The 17,965-nt window shown below is 46.9% G+C and overlaps 2 protein-coding genes across 3 annotated transcripts in view; both read left to right on the forward strand.

The window, feature by feature from the left end:
• ZNF185 (zinc finger protein 185 with LIM domain) overlaps window positions 1-17,965 on the forward strand; it is a 58,220-nt gene that overhangs the window by 37,693 nt on the left and 2,562 nt on the right. For both annotated transcript variants that reach the window (XM_079910681.1, XM_079910682.1), the window contains exons 18-22: window positions 206-316; window positions 1,444-1,524; window positions 3,481-3,552; window positions 4,613-4,715; window positions 17,196-17,294. In XM_079910681.1, coding sequence (XP_079766807.1) covers window positions 206-316; window positions 1,444-1,524; window positions 3,481-3,552; window positions 4,613-4,715; window positions 17,196-17,294 — 466 coding nt within the window. The remainder of the gene's footprint in view (window positions 1-205; window positions 317-1,443; window positions 1,525-3,480; window positions 3,553-4,612; window positions 4,716-17,195; window positions 17,295-17,965) is intronic.
• On the forward strand, window positions 10,102-10,636 carry LOC307180203 (protein LTO1 homolog; the record flags this gene model as incomplete). The annotated part of the gene is made up of 2 exons (XM_079910321.1): window positions 10,102-10,152; window positions 10,274-10,636. The coding sequence occupies 2 exons, from the start codon at window positions 10,102-10,104 to the stop codon at window positions 10,634-10,636; spliced, it is 414 nt and encodes a 137-aa protein (XP_079766447.1).

Consider the following 17,965-nt stretch of genomic DNA (forward strand, 5'->3'; position numbering starts at 1 on the left):
AAAATGAGTACTTCTACCCATTGATCTCAGGAGCCTCAAGGAACAAACAGCTGAGTGATTTTCAAGGGTTATTTGAAAAGTGTCAGTGTTCTTTTAAACTCTTTGAAGTGGCCGTCTCGGCATTAGCCCCTGATAACCCTGCTGGACCCTGGAAGGCACCAGCTCTCAGTGTCGACACCCTTGCTGCTCCCTCCACTTCTTTCAGGGCGAGGAACCCCTCAAGCTGTATGGTCACCGTTACTGTCACTGCCACCTCTGAGCAGCCTCAGGTTTACGTGCCAGGCTCCCCAAGTGAATTGGAGTCTAACTCAACCAGGTAAGAAGGGACAATCTGGGAGATGTTCTGTGGGCTATTTCCTCCCTGGAGCTAAAGGACTCGGCTTTTGACCCACGTTACTTCCCTGATATTAGCTCTAGTACCTACTCCAATTCTCAGCAGCCCATTGGTCGAGGGGCCACAGAGCGTAGCCCAAGTTCCCCTAATATAAACTCCTGTGTGTGGGCCTGAACAGTCTCCCAATGAGAAGCTGAGGTAGCACTTCCTAGGGCTCTGCCATCCTTTGGACCTTGCTAATGTTTCTTGGGGAACATGCTTGTGAAGTCCAAAGAAATCCCTTTGAGGTCAGGGCCTATGTCTGTCTCTCTCACGTTATCTGTTGTGAGAAGAGGCGCATAACCACTGCCTCACCTGAGCTTCTGTCCTCACCTGCCATCTTAGAGTGCAGGAAGGGAGCCATTACAAGGAGGCTGAGTGAACTGTGTGTGTGTGTGTGTGTGTGTGTGTGTGTGTGTGTGTGTGTGTAGGAGAGATCAGAGGAGCGCCTACTGCCATCAAGCCAGCAGGCTGGAGTGCAGAGCATGAAAATGGGGCCAAATTTGGTGTCATGGTGAGCCCATCGAGAGGTAGACCTTGTTCCCAAAGTTGCCAGGGGCTTGTCCAGGGTGAGGCAACTTCCTGAGCTCACCCTGGAGCTCCAAGAGTGGGAAGGGAGAGGTTGGACTGCTGCTGGATCTTTGACAGTGTAAGATGAGGCTTAGAGGTGATCTCGGTCCCAGGCAGAAGGGAAACAAAATGAGGTCAGAGAGGAGAATGGAAAGTCCACTGGACTGAGGTCTCAGGAGGGTAGCGTCCCACCACTGGCTGCGGGGAGCGTCTTTCTAGCGCTCTCACATCCACACACAGCAGGCTGTAGTCATGGGCTTTGAGTTCAGCCCGAGTCCACAGTGGGCTCAGCAGCCTAGCAGCTCCTGTTCCCTGCTTCTGCTGCCCGCCGGGGGCTACAGCACCAGCGCCTCTGCGCCCAGGCATTCCCATGAGCTCCTGCACTTCCTTCAAACAAAATGGGGGTCCTTCCTGTCCTGGACCCCTGCTTTGGGTCAGGCCCAGTCCCCTGGAATCTTCCAGTATACCTCTTTCAGTTCTGCTGTGGTTTTTTTCTACAGCAAAGGGATTCTCTTTATGAAGGAGTACGTGAATGCTGGTGAGGTATCTTCCGGGAAGCCACTGTCTTCATTCTACAGCAGGTGAGAAGTCCCAGATCTTTCCATGTCACGGCCTTCTCCTGCCAGGCCCTGTGTTGTCCTCATTCCTGCATCCCCAGTACCTCATTAAGTACTTCACCCAGAGTACTTTCTGTGTAATCATTTATTGAATAGGTAGATGATTTAATTGCTCACGGACAAGATTTATGCGTTTCCAGACGTTCTGCCTGACTCGGTGCCTTTGCACTCCCCTTTTGTCATTAACTCATCCTACACTCCACCTCCAGCAGCAGCCGTTTCTGCCTGTATTTGTTTCTCGGTAGACTACAGGCTTTCTTTTGTGAAATCCTGAGAGCATCACTCATGACAGAGCTGGTGAGGCCCCTAAGAACCATCTAGTTAATTCCATCCTGTTCCAGAACTCAGGGCTCCTCTCTTCAGCTCGCACGCTCCTTCCAGCATGCCAGGTTGCCTCATCTGAACACACATTGCTTGCTTCCGGATGCCACCTCAGCTGAAAACTAACCCACACTGAGACAGTGTATTCCTGGGATTTTTTTTTTATGACACGTCCATCACCCCACTGCTAGGGCGAGGATTTTAGTAACAGAGAGGTGCATCCTGGCCTTATTTCAGGATTGGGCCTCTGGGGACTCCAGACCAGCTTTCACTGCTGCTGCGGAATGATGATCATGGGCGTAGGGGTCAAATTCAAGTGTCTGCTCAGCCCCCATTTGTTGGGTCATTTTGGAGAAGACACTCAACCTTTATGAGCCTCAGCTTCTTCACTTGTAACTCCTTAGAGTGATTTTTCCTAGTAGCTTTATTGAGATATAATTAATATATCATAAAATTCACTCTTTAAAGTGTACAGTCCAGTGGTTTTTGGTATATTTACAATGTTGTGCAATCATCACCACCATCCAATAGGACGTTTTTATCACACAAAAAGGGAACCCCAGACCCATTAGCAGCGCCCCCAGCACCACAAGCCACAGCCCCTGGCCACCACTATTTTCTGTCTCTGTAGCTTTTTTCAGGGAGGTGGTTTTTTGTTTTTGGTTGTTTGTTTGGGGTTTTTTTTTGACATGCCACGCAGCATGTGGGCTCTTATTAGTTCCCTAGCCAAGGATCGAACCTGTGCCCCCTGCAGTGGAAGCTCGGAGTCTTAACCACTGGACCGCCAGGGAAGTCCCCTTGCTGTGGCGCCATCTAGCGTTTGCCCCTATGAACTCTGTCCATCTCCTGGTTTTTCTTCTTCCAGTCCCACCAGTATTTTGTTTAATGGGGCACTTAGAGTTGTGTAGTCCAGCGTGTTTTCGCCTTTTGCTTTACCTTCCAGGAGGCTTAGAGGTAAGCTTAAATCTCAAAAGAAATCAGAAGCTGGGCTGAAATTCTGGCTCACCCCTTACTCCAAGCATGACCTTAGGCAGGTCACTTAACCTCAGAAGGTCATCACACAGCTCCTGTTAGCATGACAGCTTCACTAAGCCATATCCCAGAGCTTGTAGCTAGTTGCCCTTCCCTGGAAATAGTTTTTTTGATCATTATTTTTTATTATAAAAAGTCATATTATTGAAAAATGAAGATGCGAAAAGGAGAAAAACAAATTAAAAATCACCCCTAATTCCACTGTGTAACCCAGCACAGTATTATGTTGGAATGTTTCCTTGTTTTTTTTGTTCCCATTCTTAGTTGATTCCTGCAGTGAGTGGGCCCCTGGCGATTGTCACATTATAACCGAGGGCCGTATGTGGGGAGAAAAGCCATGGTCCTTTCCCACTGGTCCGTGAAACTGACAGTTCTCCAGAACCCTAGCCACCCCCTTCTCATCTCCTCACCACAGCAGGTCTTCTTTGCCCCCAGAGAATTATGCCTCGTTGGCACCAAGTTCATTTGGCATAACAGATGATGGCTGGTCATGCAGAGTCATGTGTTAATCAGAAAAGCATTCTCCACTCATGACTGCTCTCCTCTCTCCCATCACACTCCCTGCAGCGTCAGCAGCATTGAGGACTCACACAACATGGAGAAGAAACTCCCACATGACAGTACTCCATACTCTGAGAGGTAAGTCTGCTGTGTTACCAGGGAGCTCACAGGTCTCCAGAAGGAGAAGCAGGTGAGGGAGATTTACACGCTGAAAGTCCATTTGCTTTTGTCTGCCGCTTTGCTACTTCTGGTCCACTTCCAGATGGGATGTGTCACACCACAGCATAGGGCACTGCTTCCCTCATCAGGCTGTCACACTTGTGGCAATGAAAGCCTTTGAATCCAGCTAAGACCAAAGGGCAAAAACAGTGAGTTAGTGGCAGAGCTAGGGCTAAACCCCAGGGCCCTGAGTACTCCCAGGTAAGGGGTGTTTCCACTCTGCCATCTGACTAACTGTGGGCTGGGACTGGTGGTCGCAAAATAGGAGGGAGGAACAGGGCTGTGACGAGGGCAACACTGTCAAGAGCCCGAGCCCTGGACCAGCAGCAAGGCAGGCAGGGACTTTTGACAGGTTCTGTCTGAGGAGGAAAACCAGGGGGTGACTTGAGGAACAAAGTCAGGGATCCTGGAACTGGGGAGATACTCAATCTACAAGTCGGTGTCTAGGACTTCAGTATGAGATCCCAGCAGGCTCTACAGCCGCACTGATTTTGTGATAGTCCTTGGACCCATGCTGCCTCTGTGGTACTCCAGGTAGGACTCAGTGCTCCCAGGCATGAAGAGAAGGGCCATCAAGACAAGGGGCCAGGTGGAGCATACAGAGACGTGTCTCCTGTAGGAGAAGACGTATGTCTTCCTATTCTAGGTGGGAACAGCCCCCCAAGCAGATATGCTAGGCAGAGGGACAGAAGCAAGCAAGCTGCCTGGAATAAGAATCAGATCGTGGTGTCCAAACATACGATAGAGAGTAGGGTGAAGACACAGGACTGGTTTCTGGAAACAGTGTGACGGTCTACAGTGGGCTGCGGTCCAGTCTGGCCCAAGGCTATGTGGCCAGTTCACAGCACAGGAAAAGATGGCAGGCTGGGAATCCTGGCAGCAGCCTAAGCCTGGCTACGTCAGACCACAGGACCTGGCTGCGTCACAGCAATAGTCTGCGTACCAGCCTGACCGCGGATTCTTGTTTTTCATTTCCCAGAACAAGTGGAGGGGTCTGTACTTACTGCAACCAGGAGATCGGAGACTGTCCAAAGATTACCTTGGAACATCTCGGCCTTTGCTGCCATGACTATTGCTTTAAGGTAAGGAAGACAGGTGGTGTTGCTGAGAACGTCATCCAGAGCTGGGGAGCCTTTATGGGTGCAGAGAGTGTGGAGAAGGCTTTATCTCTGTATGAATGTGCTCCATCTCAAAGGCTGTGCAGAACTGGGAGCTGAATGGGCTCCCAAGTCAAAAGGAGTACTATGTGCTTAATACTTTGAGGGAAACAAAAGCATTCTTCTGGGGAAAGACTGTTCCCAGCAGACAGCCAACAAGTGCATAGGCCCTGGGGCAGCAGCATGGAGTAGTTTAGCTCGCGTGGCTGGAATGACATGAGTGAGGGGTGAGTGGTAGGAGATAAAGTCTAAAGGATGGCTAAGAACTGGATCATGCAGGCCTTTCAGGACACAGAGAGACTTTGGGTTTTATTCTGAACGCAGTTGGAACCTACTGGATGGTTTGGGTCGTGGAGAGACAGGGTCTGACTCATGCTTTTCAAAGGATCCCTCTGACTGCTAGGTGAAGGAGCGAATGTAGAGGGGCAGGAATGGGAAAAGGGAGATCAGTTAGGAAACTGCTGCAGTAGATCAAGCTAGAGAAAGCAGTCACTTGATTAGGGAGTTGGCAGGGGACATGTCAGGATGGTGCCTGGATCGGGGATACTGTTTGAAAATAGAGCTGGTAGGTTGTGGCTATGAGAAAATGAGAGGAGTCAAAGGAGATTGCAAAGTTTGGGGCCCAGGCCATTAGCTGAAAGGATGGTGGCACCTTTTACCGAGAAGGGAAGGACTAGAGGGGAGCAGGTTTGAGCAGAGGGAAGGCAGAGATGAGTGAAATTGAAGATGCCTCAGTGAGAGCTATGTGAGGAGCTCACATGGTCGTTTGGATATGTGAGTTTGTGTTCCAGGGTAAGGCTGGAGCTGGGAGTCCGCAGGGCATGCTTTTTCCCTGAGCCGTCCCTGACCTGATGAAATCACCTAAGGTGTGAGTGGGTGGAGAGGGGGGCTGACGCTGAGCCTTGTGGCTTTCTAGCATTTAGAGGTTGGGAAGAGGAGGGGGTCCACAGAGGAGGGTGAGAAGTAACACAGAGTGCAATGCCCCAAGTGACACAGTTTCTCCGAAGACTGCATTGGTCACCCTGTCAGTGGTTGCCGAGAGATCAAATGGGATGAAGCCTGAGAACTGACCTTGAATGTTGCAGCATGGTGGTCATCTGTGACCTCAGTTGGAGCAGTTTTGCTGGAGTGAGGGGGATAGAAGGTTGACTGGAGTGGGCTCATGTGGAAATGGACAGAGTGAGCCTGGAAGACTCTCCTGATGGGTTGGCTTTGTAAGGGAGCAGTGCAAGCAGACAGTGGGGCAGAGGTGCCAGGCATGGGTTGGTGCAGATGGGAGCGATACAGTAGTGAGCAGACACTGATGACACAGGAGAAAGAGATGTTGATGGTGATCATGATGTACGTCTGTAGGAGAGAAAGATGGGTACCAGTTGACACATGGCAGGAATAGGAAAGGCCAAATCTCTGCGTCACATACAGAGAGGTTCCCAAGTTGGCTGGTGGAAGAATGAAGAACTTCAGTACTTGCTTCTGTTTTCTCAGTCGATTAGAAAACATGATCATCTATGAGTGAGGGTGGGCAAGGGGTGTTGGACACTCGAGAAGAAAGGGGAGTCTGTGAAATGTTGTCTCAGAGACAGGGAGGGTGGATGGGCTGTGCAGAGCCCGCTTGAAGGGAGGGCTCGTTCGTTCCTATGGAGACCGGTCAGCATGTACTGTGTTGTTCCCTAGCCAGGCTCAGCCACAAGGGTGAAGCAGGGGCAGTTGCATTTACTGGGGCGGAGATTATGCCAGGTGAGTTGGCAGGGTTTGGTCTGTGTGCAACGGAACAGTAACAGTGAGGCGGTGAGCTGGTCCAGTAATGGAGGCTCCAGCGGTGGCAGAGGCCAGCCAAATAAGCCGGAGGACATGGAAGTCAAGCTGGAGTTGTAACGAGATCTAGAGCAGCAGTTCTCACTCTGGAGTGTGCATCTCACACTTGACCAGCCCCTGAAGGGCTTGTTAAGACACAGAGTGCTGGGCCCCAGCCCAGTATCTAACTCAGTACGTCTGGGTGGGACCTGAGAATTGGCCTCTCTAACAAGTTTCCAGGCAATGCTGAGGCTGCTTGTCCACATGGAGTCTGGCCAGAGCAGTGGCCGAGGTAGAGAGGGGCCCAGAACATTGGAGGAAGGGAACAAGAGGCCACGTGGTGGGAAGCTCTTCCATCTGCGTGGATCCAGAATTGACTCAGGAGTGCTGCAGGGAGAGACTGTGACATGTCGTTTGGCAAAGAACATTCTGTTTCCCTGATTCCTGGACTTACATGAAAACTTATTAGAAACTATTATGAACAATTACATACCAATAAATTGGACACCCTAGAAGAGGTGGATAAATCCTTAGAAACATACAACCTACCAAGACAGAACCAAGAAGAAATTGGAAGCTTGAACAGACGAATAATAAATAAGAAGATTGACTCAGTAACCAAACACCTCTCAACAAAGAAAAACTCAAGGCTGGGTCTTCACAGGCAAGTCTACCAAACATTTAAAGAAAAATTAATACCAATCCTTTTTATACCCTTCCAGAAATGGAAGAAAGAACACTTCCAAACTCATTTTATGAAGTTAGCATTATCCTGACACCAAAGCCAGGCAAAAAATTAGAAATAGAGCTACCAGATGATCCAGCAATCCCACTTCTGTGTATATACACAAAGGAATTGAAATCAGGATCTCAAAGAGGTGTCTGTATTCTCTGTTCATTGCAGCATTGTTAACAATAGCCAAAACATGGAAGCAACCTGATTGTGCGTTGCCTGATGAATGGCTGAAGAAAATGTGGTATATAGGGACTTCCCTGGTGGCACAGTGGTTAAGAATCCGCCTGCCAATGCAGGGGACACGGGTTCGAGCCCTGGTCCGGGAAGGTCCCACATGCCACGGAACCACTAAGCCCGTGCACCACAACTACTGAGCCTGTGCCCTAGAGCCCCACGAGCCACAACTACTGAGCCCACGTGCCACAACTACTGAAGCCCGTGCACCTAGGGCCTGTGCTCCGCGACAAGATAAGCCACTGCAATGAGAAGCCCATGCACTGCAATGAAGAGCAGCCCCCACCTGCACAACTAGAGAAAGCCCATGCGCAGCAACGAAGACCCGACGCAGCCAAAAATACATTAAAAAAATAAAATGTGGTATATGCACAAAAGGGGATATTATTCAGCCTTTAAAGAAAGAAGGAAATCCTGCCATGTGCAACAACATGGATGAACGTGGAGGACACTGTGCTAAGTGAAGGAAGCCAGACACAGAAGGACAAATACTACCTAGTACCACTTATGTGAGGAATCTAGAACAGCCAAACCCATAGAAGAGAGTAGAAGGGTGGTTGCCAGGGGCTGGGGAGGGGGAAATGGGGAGGTGCTGGTCAAAGGGTACAACGTGTCAGGTACCCAAGATAAGTAACTTCTAGAGATCTAGAATATTTTGTCAATTTTTGGTTATATACATTAATTACAGGGCACCCCGTTAAACAGAGAGCAAAATTACGGGAGTCTCAGACCTAAGCAACTCTGGGCACATTTGGTCTCACAGAGCCAAGTGTTGGGTTAAGGGTGCAGTTGGAGTGGGTTGGGGTCTCAGGAAGGCTTTGTGAGGGAGGTGGGTCCAGAGTCAGAGGTGAAGAGGCGTCCAAGGGTATTTTCCAGGTGGCTAAACAGGTCTCCATCGTGCGTACAGAGGGAATAGGGATGAAGAGGCAGGCAGGAGGCTGGCAGGCCTGGGAGGACGAGGCACAGAACGGCAGGGATTTTATTTTAAACTTGCCTGATTGGAGCTCACACAGGGCTGGGGAACTTGGAGTTGTGGCAAAATAGGCCTGATATTCTTGGGGAATTCTTGGAATGTGGGCAGGGTGCCTGAGAGCCACCCCTGGGGTCCATGAGCACAGAGGTGAAGAGGATATTGTTTTCGTAAGATCACACAGCTGCTCAGAACCGAGGGTGGAAATCCCGGTTCCGATATCAGAGCCAGTGTTGTCTCAGCTACACCCTGCAGCCTCCCAGGATATGCCATTCCATTGCTCAAGTTCATTTGTATAAACTAATCTGTCACTATCCTTAACTGTAGGTTTATCTTACCTTTGTTAGATTGACATAACATTTTAAAATACTAGTTTGTAGGGGACTTCCCTGCTGGTCCAGTGGGTAAGCCTCCGCGCTCCCAATGCAGGGGGCCCCAGTTCAATCCCTGGTCAGGGAACTAGATCCCTCATGCATGCCTTAGCTAAGAGTCCGCATGCCACAACTAAGAGTCCGCATGCCGCAACTAAAGATCCTGCGTGCCACAACTAAGACCTGGTGCAGCCAAAATAAATAAATAAATGAACATTAAAATAAATAAATACTAAAATAAATAAATAAAATGGAATACTAGTTTGTTTTGTTATATTTAGGAAGAAAGAGCAGACATTTATGGCCACAGCATCACAACAACCTTTTAGGGTCCCTGTTCTCCGCAGTGTGAGGAATGTTGCAAGCCCAGATTGTTGATTTTTTTCCTGTGTTCCCAGAGGTGACCCCCTAAATGGATCAGCACCATTAGCTGGCTAAGTTGAGGTTCAAGTCCTGGTCTACAGTAACTAGAATCACAGAGGGCTGATAAATTTACAGTGAAAAAATGGCCAGGAGGATAGCCTCATCCACCAGAGGGCAGACAGCAGAAGCAAGAAGAACTACAGTCCTGCAGCCTGTGGGACAGAAACCACATTCACGGAAAGACAGACAAGATGAAAAGGCTGAGGGCTATGTACCAGATGAAGGAACAAGATAAAACCCCAGAAAAGCAACTGAATGAAGTGGAGATAGGCAACCTTCCAGAAAAAGAATTCAGAATAATGATAGGGAAGATGATCCAGGACCTCGGAAAAAGAATGGAGGCAAAGATCAAGAAGATGCAAGAAATGTTTAACAAAGACCTAGAAGAATTAAAGGACAAACAAACAGAGATGAACATTACAGTAACGGAAATGAAAACTACACTAGAAGGAATCAATAGCAGAATAACTGAGGCAGAAGAATGGATAAGTGACCTGGAAGACAGAATGGTGGAATTCACTGCCACGGAAGAAAATAAAGAAAAAAGAATGAAAAGAAATGAAGACAGCCTAAGAGACCTCTGGGACAACACTAAACGCAACAACATTCGCATTATAGGGGTCCCAAAAGGACAAGAGAGAGAGAAAGGACCGGAGAAAATACTTGAAGAAATTATAGTCAAAAACTTCCCGGCGTCCGTGCCCGAGGCTCGTGGGTCTGCGGCCGCAGTGCGTGGCGCCGGAGCTTGAGGGGGTGGGGGTTGGGGGTGGGCTGGCTGCCACCATGGCCGGGAGTCAGGACATGTTCGACGCCATCGTGATGGCGGATGAGAGGTTATGATGGTGCCAATTACACAGCTGGGCCTTCAAAGTTAGAGCCACAGTCACGGTACATTTTGTGATCATCTGATGACGTTTCTCCTTGCTAGTCTCCTGAGATGTGATGGAAAGCCCAGTTTCATGGGGAAGGTTATCAGGAAGGCTATGAAGAAGGAAGTATTTTGGGTATGATTGAAGGAAGACAGTATGGCATGTTACATGGAGCTAAAATCGGATCTGAGATCGGGTGCTACCAAGGTTTTGCTTTTGCGTGGAGATGTCTCCTAAACGGCCGGGCCACTGAGAAAGACAGCAAAGAGATGAAGGTCTTAGAATCGTTGATTGGAATGATTCAGAAATTCCCTTATGATGACCCTACTTATGATAAACTTCATGAAGACTTAGACAGAATTAGAGGGAAATTTAAGCAGCTTTGTTCATTACTAAACATCCAGCCCGACTTTAAAATTAGTGCAGAAGGTTCCAGACTTTCATCTTGAGGATGACAGACGCACAAAGATGAAACGTCAGGGAACAGATGTTCATATGTTAAGTGTTTAAAAATGTGATTAAGGGCAAAACAATGATGGGGGATTCATTGTTTTGCAGGGAGGGTTCCAGCTTGGCCGCTGAAAGGGCTTCCTTCCCCCGAGGTCTGCCGGGTGGCCTCGATGCCCCCCACGGGGCCCCTCCGCATAGGCCCGTCCTTTGTTGGGCCCTGTCTGCTCTGCAGCATGAACGTGGCCCTGGCAGAGTCCTCACCGGGCTGCTCTTCTCTGGTCCAGGGTCCAGGCCCCAGGCTCACGGGTTCTCGTCATCTGGCAGGCCTGGCTGGATCTAGACTTGGGTTGGCTCTGGATATGATAAACCTCGCCTTTACCCCCCCGGGCTTTGGTCAGCGCTCAGAGGGACGGTTTTTTAAAAAATGAGAGCCACAGGGTTGACACAAAGCAGGTTAATGGGAAGGAGTGATGGGTACTGGACATTTATTGACCCTTGAGATGTACCAGTGCTGTGACCTGCTTCTCATGTTTTATTTAGTCCCTTCAGGAGCCCATGAGGTAGGCGTTATTCCCATTTTATAGACAAGGAAACTGAGGCCCAAGAGACTGCCTGGTCCAAGGGCAGTGGGCGGCAGAACTGGGACTCCAGCCCTGTCTCCTGGTGCCCGCTCTGGAATGCACAGTCGCACCCACAGTCTCGGGGTCCCTACCCGCAGGTCCTCGCTATGCCCCGTGGAGCCCTGGGGCATCTCATGTCACCATGGACATGGGCGTCTGGCTGAGAGGAGCAGAGGCCAGCCTTGTCCCCAGGAAGCCGGGACGAGCTCTTCCTGTGTCCCCAGGTGGGTGGGGCTCTGCAGCATCAAAAATGGTCAAGGGGAGGAGACTTTAAGGCCACCATTCTACGTGCAGAAACTTTGGAGCCTTACTGCATGCAGCTTCCTTCTAGTGTGAGTTCTTCTGTCTTCTGCCCGGACTTAAAAGGCATCATCTGTACACGGTGCACGGCCTCAGGTGCGCCTTCGTCACAGACACCAGCAGCGCTTATCTCGGGCTGGTGGGATGGAGGGGCTTTTGTTGTCGTTTACCTGGGTGGATTTTTGTGCTTCCTAAGCTATCTGTTTAGATAATGTATTATTTTTATAATTGAAAAAAATAAAGAGTGTATTTTAAAGCAGAAAAAAAAAATTCCCTAACATGGGAAAGGAAATAGCCACCCAAGTCCAGGAAATGCAGAGAGTCCCATACAGGTTAAACCCAATGAGAAACATGCCGAGAAAAAGACAAAGAAGAATTATTGAAAGCAGCAAGGGAAAAACGACAAATAACATACAGAGGAACTCCCACAAGGTTAACAGCTGATTTCTCAGCAGAAACTCTACAAGCCAGAAGGGAGTGGCATGATATACTTAAAGTGATGAAAGGGAAGAACCTACAACCAAGATTACTCTGCCCGGCAAGTATATCATCAGATTCGATGGAGAAATCAAAAGCTTTACAGACAAGCAAAAGCTAAGAGAAGTCAGCACCACCAAACCAGCTCTACAACAAATGCTAAAGGAACTTCTCTAAGTGGGAAACACAAGAGGAGAAAAGGACCTGTAAGAACAAACCCAAAACAATTAAGAAAATGGTAATAGGAACATACATATCGATAATTACCTTAAATGTGAATGGATTAAATGTTCCAGCCAAAAGACACGGGCTTGCTGAATGGATACAAAAACAAGACCCAGATATATGCTGTCTACAAGAGACCCACTTCAGACCTAGGGACACATTCAGACTGAAAGTGAGGGGATGGAAAAAGATATTCTATGCAAGTGGAAATCAAAAGAAAGCTGGAGTAGCCATTCTCATATCAGATAAAATAGACTTTAAAATAAAGAATGTTACAAGAGACAAAGAAGGACACGACATAATGATCAAGGGATCAATCCAAGAAGAAGATATAACAATTATAAATATATATGCACCCAACATAGCACCTCCGTACATAAGGCAACTGCTAACAGCTCTAAAAGAGGAAATCGACAGTAACACCATAATAGTGGGGGCTTTAACACCTCACTTAACATCAGTGGACAGATCATCCAAACAGAAAATTAATAAGGAAACACAAGCTTTAAATGACACAACAGACCAGATAGATTTAATTGATATTTATAAGACATTCCATCCAAAAACCGCAGATTACACTTTCTTCTCAAGTGCACATGGAACATTCTCCAGGGTAGATCACATGTTGGGTCACAAATCAAGCCTCAGTAAATTTAAGAAAACTGAAATCATATCAAGCATGTTTTCTGACCACAACGCTATGTGATTAGAAATCAGTTACAGGGAAAACAACGTAAAAAGCACAAACACATGGAGGCTAAACAATACATTACTAAATAACCAAGAGATCACTAAAGAAGTCAAAGAGGAAATCAAAAAATACCTAGAGACAAATGATAATGAAAACACGATGGTCCAAAACCTATGGGATGCAGCAAAAGCAGTTCTAAGAGGGAAGTTTATAGCTATACAAGCCTCCCTCAAGAAACAAGAAAAATCTCAAATAAACAATCTAATGTTACACCTAAAGGAACTAGGGAAAGGAGAACAAACAAAACCCAAAGTTGGTAGAAAGAGAGAAATCATAAAGATCAGAGCAGAAATAAATGAAATAGAAACAAAGAAAACATTAGCAAAGATTGATAAAAGTAAAAGCTGGTTCTTTGAGAAGATAAACAAAATTATTAAACCATTAGCCAGACTCATCAAGAAAAAGAGGGAGAGGACTCAAATCAATAAAATTAGAAATGAAGAAGGAGAAATCACAACCAACAGTGCAGAAATACAAAGGATTATAAGAGATTACTACAGACAACTATATGCCAATAAAATGGACAACCTGGAAGAAATGGACAAATTCTTAGAAAGGTATAACCTTCCAAGGCTGAACCAGGAAGAAATAGGAAATATGAACAGACCACTCACAAGTAATGAAACTGTGATTAAAAATCTTCCAACAAACAAAAGCCCAGGACCAGATGGCTTCACAGGTGAATTCTATCAAACAATTAGAGAAGAGCTGACACCCATCTTTCTCAAACTCTTCCAAAAAATTGCAGGTGAAAGAAAACTCCCAAACTCATTCTATGAGGCCACCATCACCCTGATACCAAAACAAGACAAAGATACTCCAAAAAAAAATTACAGACCAATATCACTGATGAATATAGATGCAAAAATCCTCAACAAAATACTAGCAAACAGAATCCAACAACAGACTAAAAGGATCATACACCATGATCAAGTGGGATTTATCCCAGGGATGCAAGGATTGTTCAGTATACACAAATCAACCAAAGTGATACACCATATCAACAAATTGAAGAAGAAAAACCATATGATCATCTCAATAGATGCAGAAAAAGCTTTTGACAAAATTCAACACCCATTTATGATAAGAAACTCTCCAGAAAGTGAGCATAGAGGGGGAACCTACCTCAACATAATAAAGGCCATATATGACAAACCCACAGCAAACATTTTTCTCAATGGTGAAAAACTGAAAGCATTTCCTCTTGAGATCAGGAACAAGACAAGGATGTCCACTCTCGCCACTATTATTCAACATAGTTTTGGAAGTCCTAGCCATGGCAGTCAGAGAAGAAAAAGAAAGAAAACGAATCCAAATTGGAAAAGAAGAAGTAAAACTGTCACTGTTCACAGATGACATGATACTATACATAGAGAATCCTAAAGATGCCACCAGAAAACTGCTAGAGCTAATCAATGAATTTGGTAAAGTTGCAGGAGACAAAATTAATGCACAGAAATCTCTTGCATTCCTATATACTAATGATGAAAAATCTGAAAGAGAAATGAAGGAAACACTCCCATTTACCATTGCAACAAAAAGAATAAAATACCTAGGAATAAACCTACCTAAGGAGACAAAAGTCCTGTATGCAGAAAACTGTAAGACACTGATGAAAGAAACCAAAGATGACACAAACAAATGGAGAAATATACCGTGTCCTTGGATTGGAAGAATTAATATTGTGAAGATGACTATATTACCCAAAGCAATCTACAGATTCAATGCAATTCCTATCAAATTACCAATGGCATTTTTTACAGAACTAGAACAAAAAATCTTAAAATTTGTATGGAGACACAAAAGACCCCGAATAGCCAAAGCAGTCTTGAGGGAAAAAAACGGAGCTGGAGGAATCAGACTCCCTGACTTCCTACTGTGCTACAAAGCTACAGTAATCAAGACAGTATGGTACTGGCACAGAAACAGAAATACGGATTAATAGAACAGGATAGAAGGCCCAGAGATAAACCTATGCACCTATGGTCAGCTAATCTATGACAAAGGAGGCAAGGATATTCAATGGAGAAAAGACAGTCTCTTAAGTAAGTGGTGCTGGGAAAACTGGACAGCTACATGTAAAAGAATGAAATTAGAACACTCCCTAACACCATACACAAAAATAGCCTCAAAATGGATTAGAGACCTAAATGTAAGACCAGACACTATAAAACTCTTAGAGGAAAACATAGGAAGAACACTCTTTGACATAAATCACAGCAAGATCTTTTTTGAGCCGCCTCCTAGAGAAATGGAAGTAAAAACAAAAATAAACAAATGGGACCTAATGAAACTTAAAAGCTTTTGCAAAGCAAAGGAAACTACAAACAAGACGAAAAGACAACCCTCAGAATGGGAGAAAATATTTGCAAACGAATCAACGGATGAAGGATTAATCTCCAAAATATATAAACAGCTCATGCAGCTCAATATTGAGAAAAACAAACAACCCAATCCAAAAATGGGCAGAAGACCTAAATAGACATTTCTCCAAAGAAGACATACAGATGGCCAAGAAGCCCATGAAAAGCTGCTCAACATCACTAATTATTACAGAAATGCAAATCAAAACTACAATGAGGTATCATCTCACACCAGTCAGAATGACCATCATAAAAAATCTATAAACAGGGCTTCCCTGGTGGCGCAGTGGTTGAGAGTCCGCCTGCCAGTGCAGGGGACACGGGTTCGTGCCCCAGTCCGGGAAGATCCCACATGCCGTGGAGCGGCTGGGCCCGTGAGCCATGGCCGCTGAGCCTGCATGTCCGGAGCCTGTGCTCTGCAGCGGGAGAGGCCACAGCAGTGAGAGGCCCGCGTACCGAGAAAAAAAAAATCTATAAACAATAAATGCTGGAGAGGGTGTGGAGAAAAGGGAACCCTCTTCCACTATTGGTGACGATGTAAATTGATAGAGCCACTATGGAGACCAGTATGGAGGTTCCTTAAAAAACTAAAAATAGAATTACCATATGACCCAGCAATCCCACTACTGGGCATATACCCAGAGAAAACCATAATTCAAAAAGACACATGCACCCCTGTGTTCATTGCAGCTCTATTTATAATAGCCAGGTCATGGAAGCAACCTAAATGCCCATTGACAGACGAATGGATAAAGAAAAAGTGGTACATAGATACAATGGAATATTACTCAGCCGTCAAAAGGAACGAAATTGGGTCATTTGTAGAGACGTGGATGAATCTAGAGACTGTCATACAGAGTGAAGTAAGTCAGAAAGAGAAAAACAAATATCGTATATTAACGCATATATGTGGAACCTAGAAAAATGGTACAGATGAACCGGTGTGCAGGGAAGAAATAGAGACACAGATGTAGAGCACAAACGTATGGATCCCAAGCGGGGAAAGCAGTGGGGGGTGGTCGTGTGATGAATTGGGAGATTGGGATTGACATGTATACACCGAAGTGTGTAAAATGCATGACTAATAAGAGCCTGTTGTATAAAAATGTACATAAAATAAAATTCAAAAAATAAATGGCCAGGAGACAGGAACTGAAAAACGGAAGAAAGAGCCACTAGAGAGGTGCTTGGTGAGAACCCGCAGAGGGACTTGGGGACCCTTGCGGCCGCTCTCCGCTGCTCTCAGCTGGAAGCCAGCAGCCTTAGCCAGGCTGGGCCTGGAGACAGCTGGAGTCTCAGAAACATGGGGACTCTTGGTCTCCTCTTAGTTGAGACTGTCTGCAGGCCACCCTGCTCTGACTCCTCGTACCAGGAGGGTCTGCTGCAGATGACTGACTGTTCTCATCCTTTAGACGTTCGCTGGAGAGACGCCGGAGCGGCTGGACTGCTGAAATAGCTTTACCTTTCAGTGGGCCTTCATGTCACCTTCTTTTGGACTTTCAATGTCACAATTAAAGCCCTCCTGTAGCTGAGGAAATGGAGGCTCAGGGAGCCTCCGTAACTTACCCAAGCCCACCTGGCTAATAAGTAGTGGATTTAGGGCTCAAACCCAGGCCCAATTCTGAAACGTGGGCTCCTAACCGCTGTGTGATCATTCTGCCTGTTAGGTTCTTTTTGTTTGGGTTTGGGTTTTGTCTCTGTTAGCCATTTTTAAATCGTCTGCTTCGAAGTCCAGGATGTGCGATCAGCTTGGAGCCTGCCCGCTCCACTCGCTTATGTTGCTTCGCTTGTGTGCCAACCTCTAGCTTGTTCTCTCTTCCAGTGTGGGATCTGCAGTAAACCGATGGGTGAGCTTCTGGATCAGATCTTCATTCACCGCGACACCATCCACTGTGGGAAATGCTATGAGAAGCTCTTCTAGGTGGGTGCTGGGAACTTACTAGAGGGCAGAAATGGGCTCTGGTCTCTCCCTGAGTCTTGACCTGGGACAATGCTATCTCTCTTAGCCTTTATGTTCAGGGGACCCCGAGTCCTTGTGTCCCTATGCCTTGTGATACTTTGAAGTCTTAGGTGGCGCAGATAAAGACCCTCCCCGTGGACATTTCCAAGTTGCAGGAGTCATTGTCTCTTCCTGTCAAGAAGCACCTTCCATGCAGCACCTCAGCTAAGCCCCCTAGCTGCCCTGAAATGCTGGCCAGGCCTGTGTTGTTAGCCTCATTTGGGAACAAGGAAGTAAAGACCTAGAAAGGAAAAGGACACGGGGAAACGCCTGGCTTGTAGATGGCAGAGTCAGGACCTCAACCCAGGACTTCAGATTCAGGTCCGGGGCTCTCTACCACATTCCCTCGAGGCGCCTCCAGCATTGCTCATATAGCAGCAGATCAGGCCTCAGCCGAGGCATTCAGTGAAACAGACGCACAGCTGGGTAGCAGCAGCAGGTAAAGGCCAGGATACGCAGGCGTGTGTGGGAGATGATGGTGCTGTCCCGGCGCCTGGGCGGCCTCTGGGCCACATTGTGAACTCTGCCTGAAGTCAGGTTTGCATGCTGAAAGCCCGTGGGATCGACCCCGGTGTCTGAGCTTCACGGGGCCC

This window comes from Stenella coeruleoalba (genome assembly GCF_951394435.1).
Source record: "Stenella coeruleoalba genome assembly, chromosome: X".
NCBI lineage: Eukaryota > Metazoa > Chordata > Mammalia > Artiodactyla > Delphinidae > Stenella > Stenella coeruleoalba.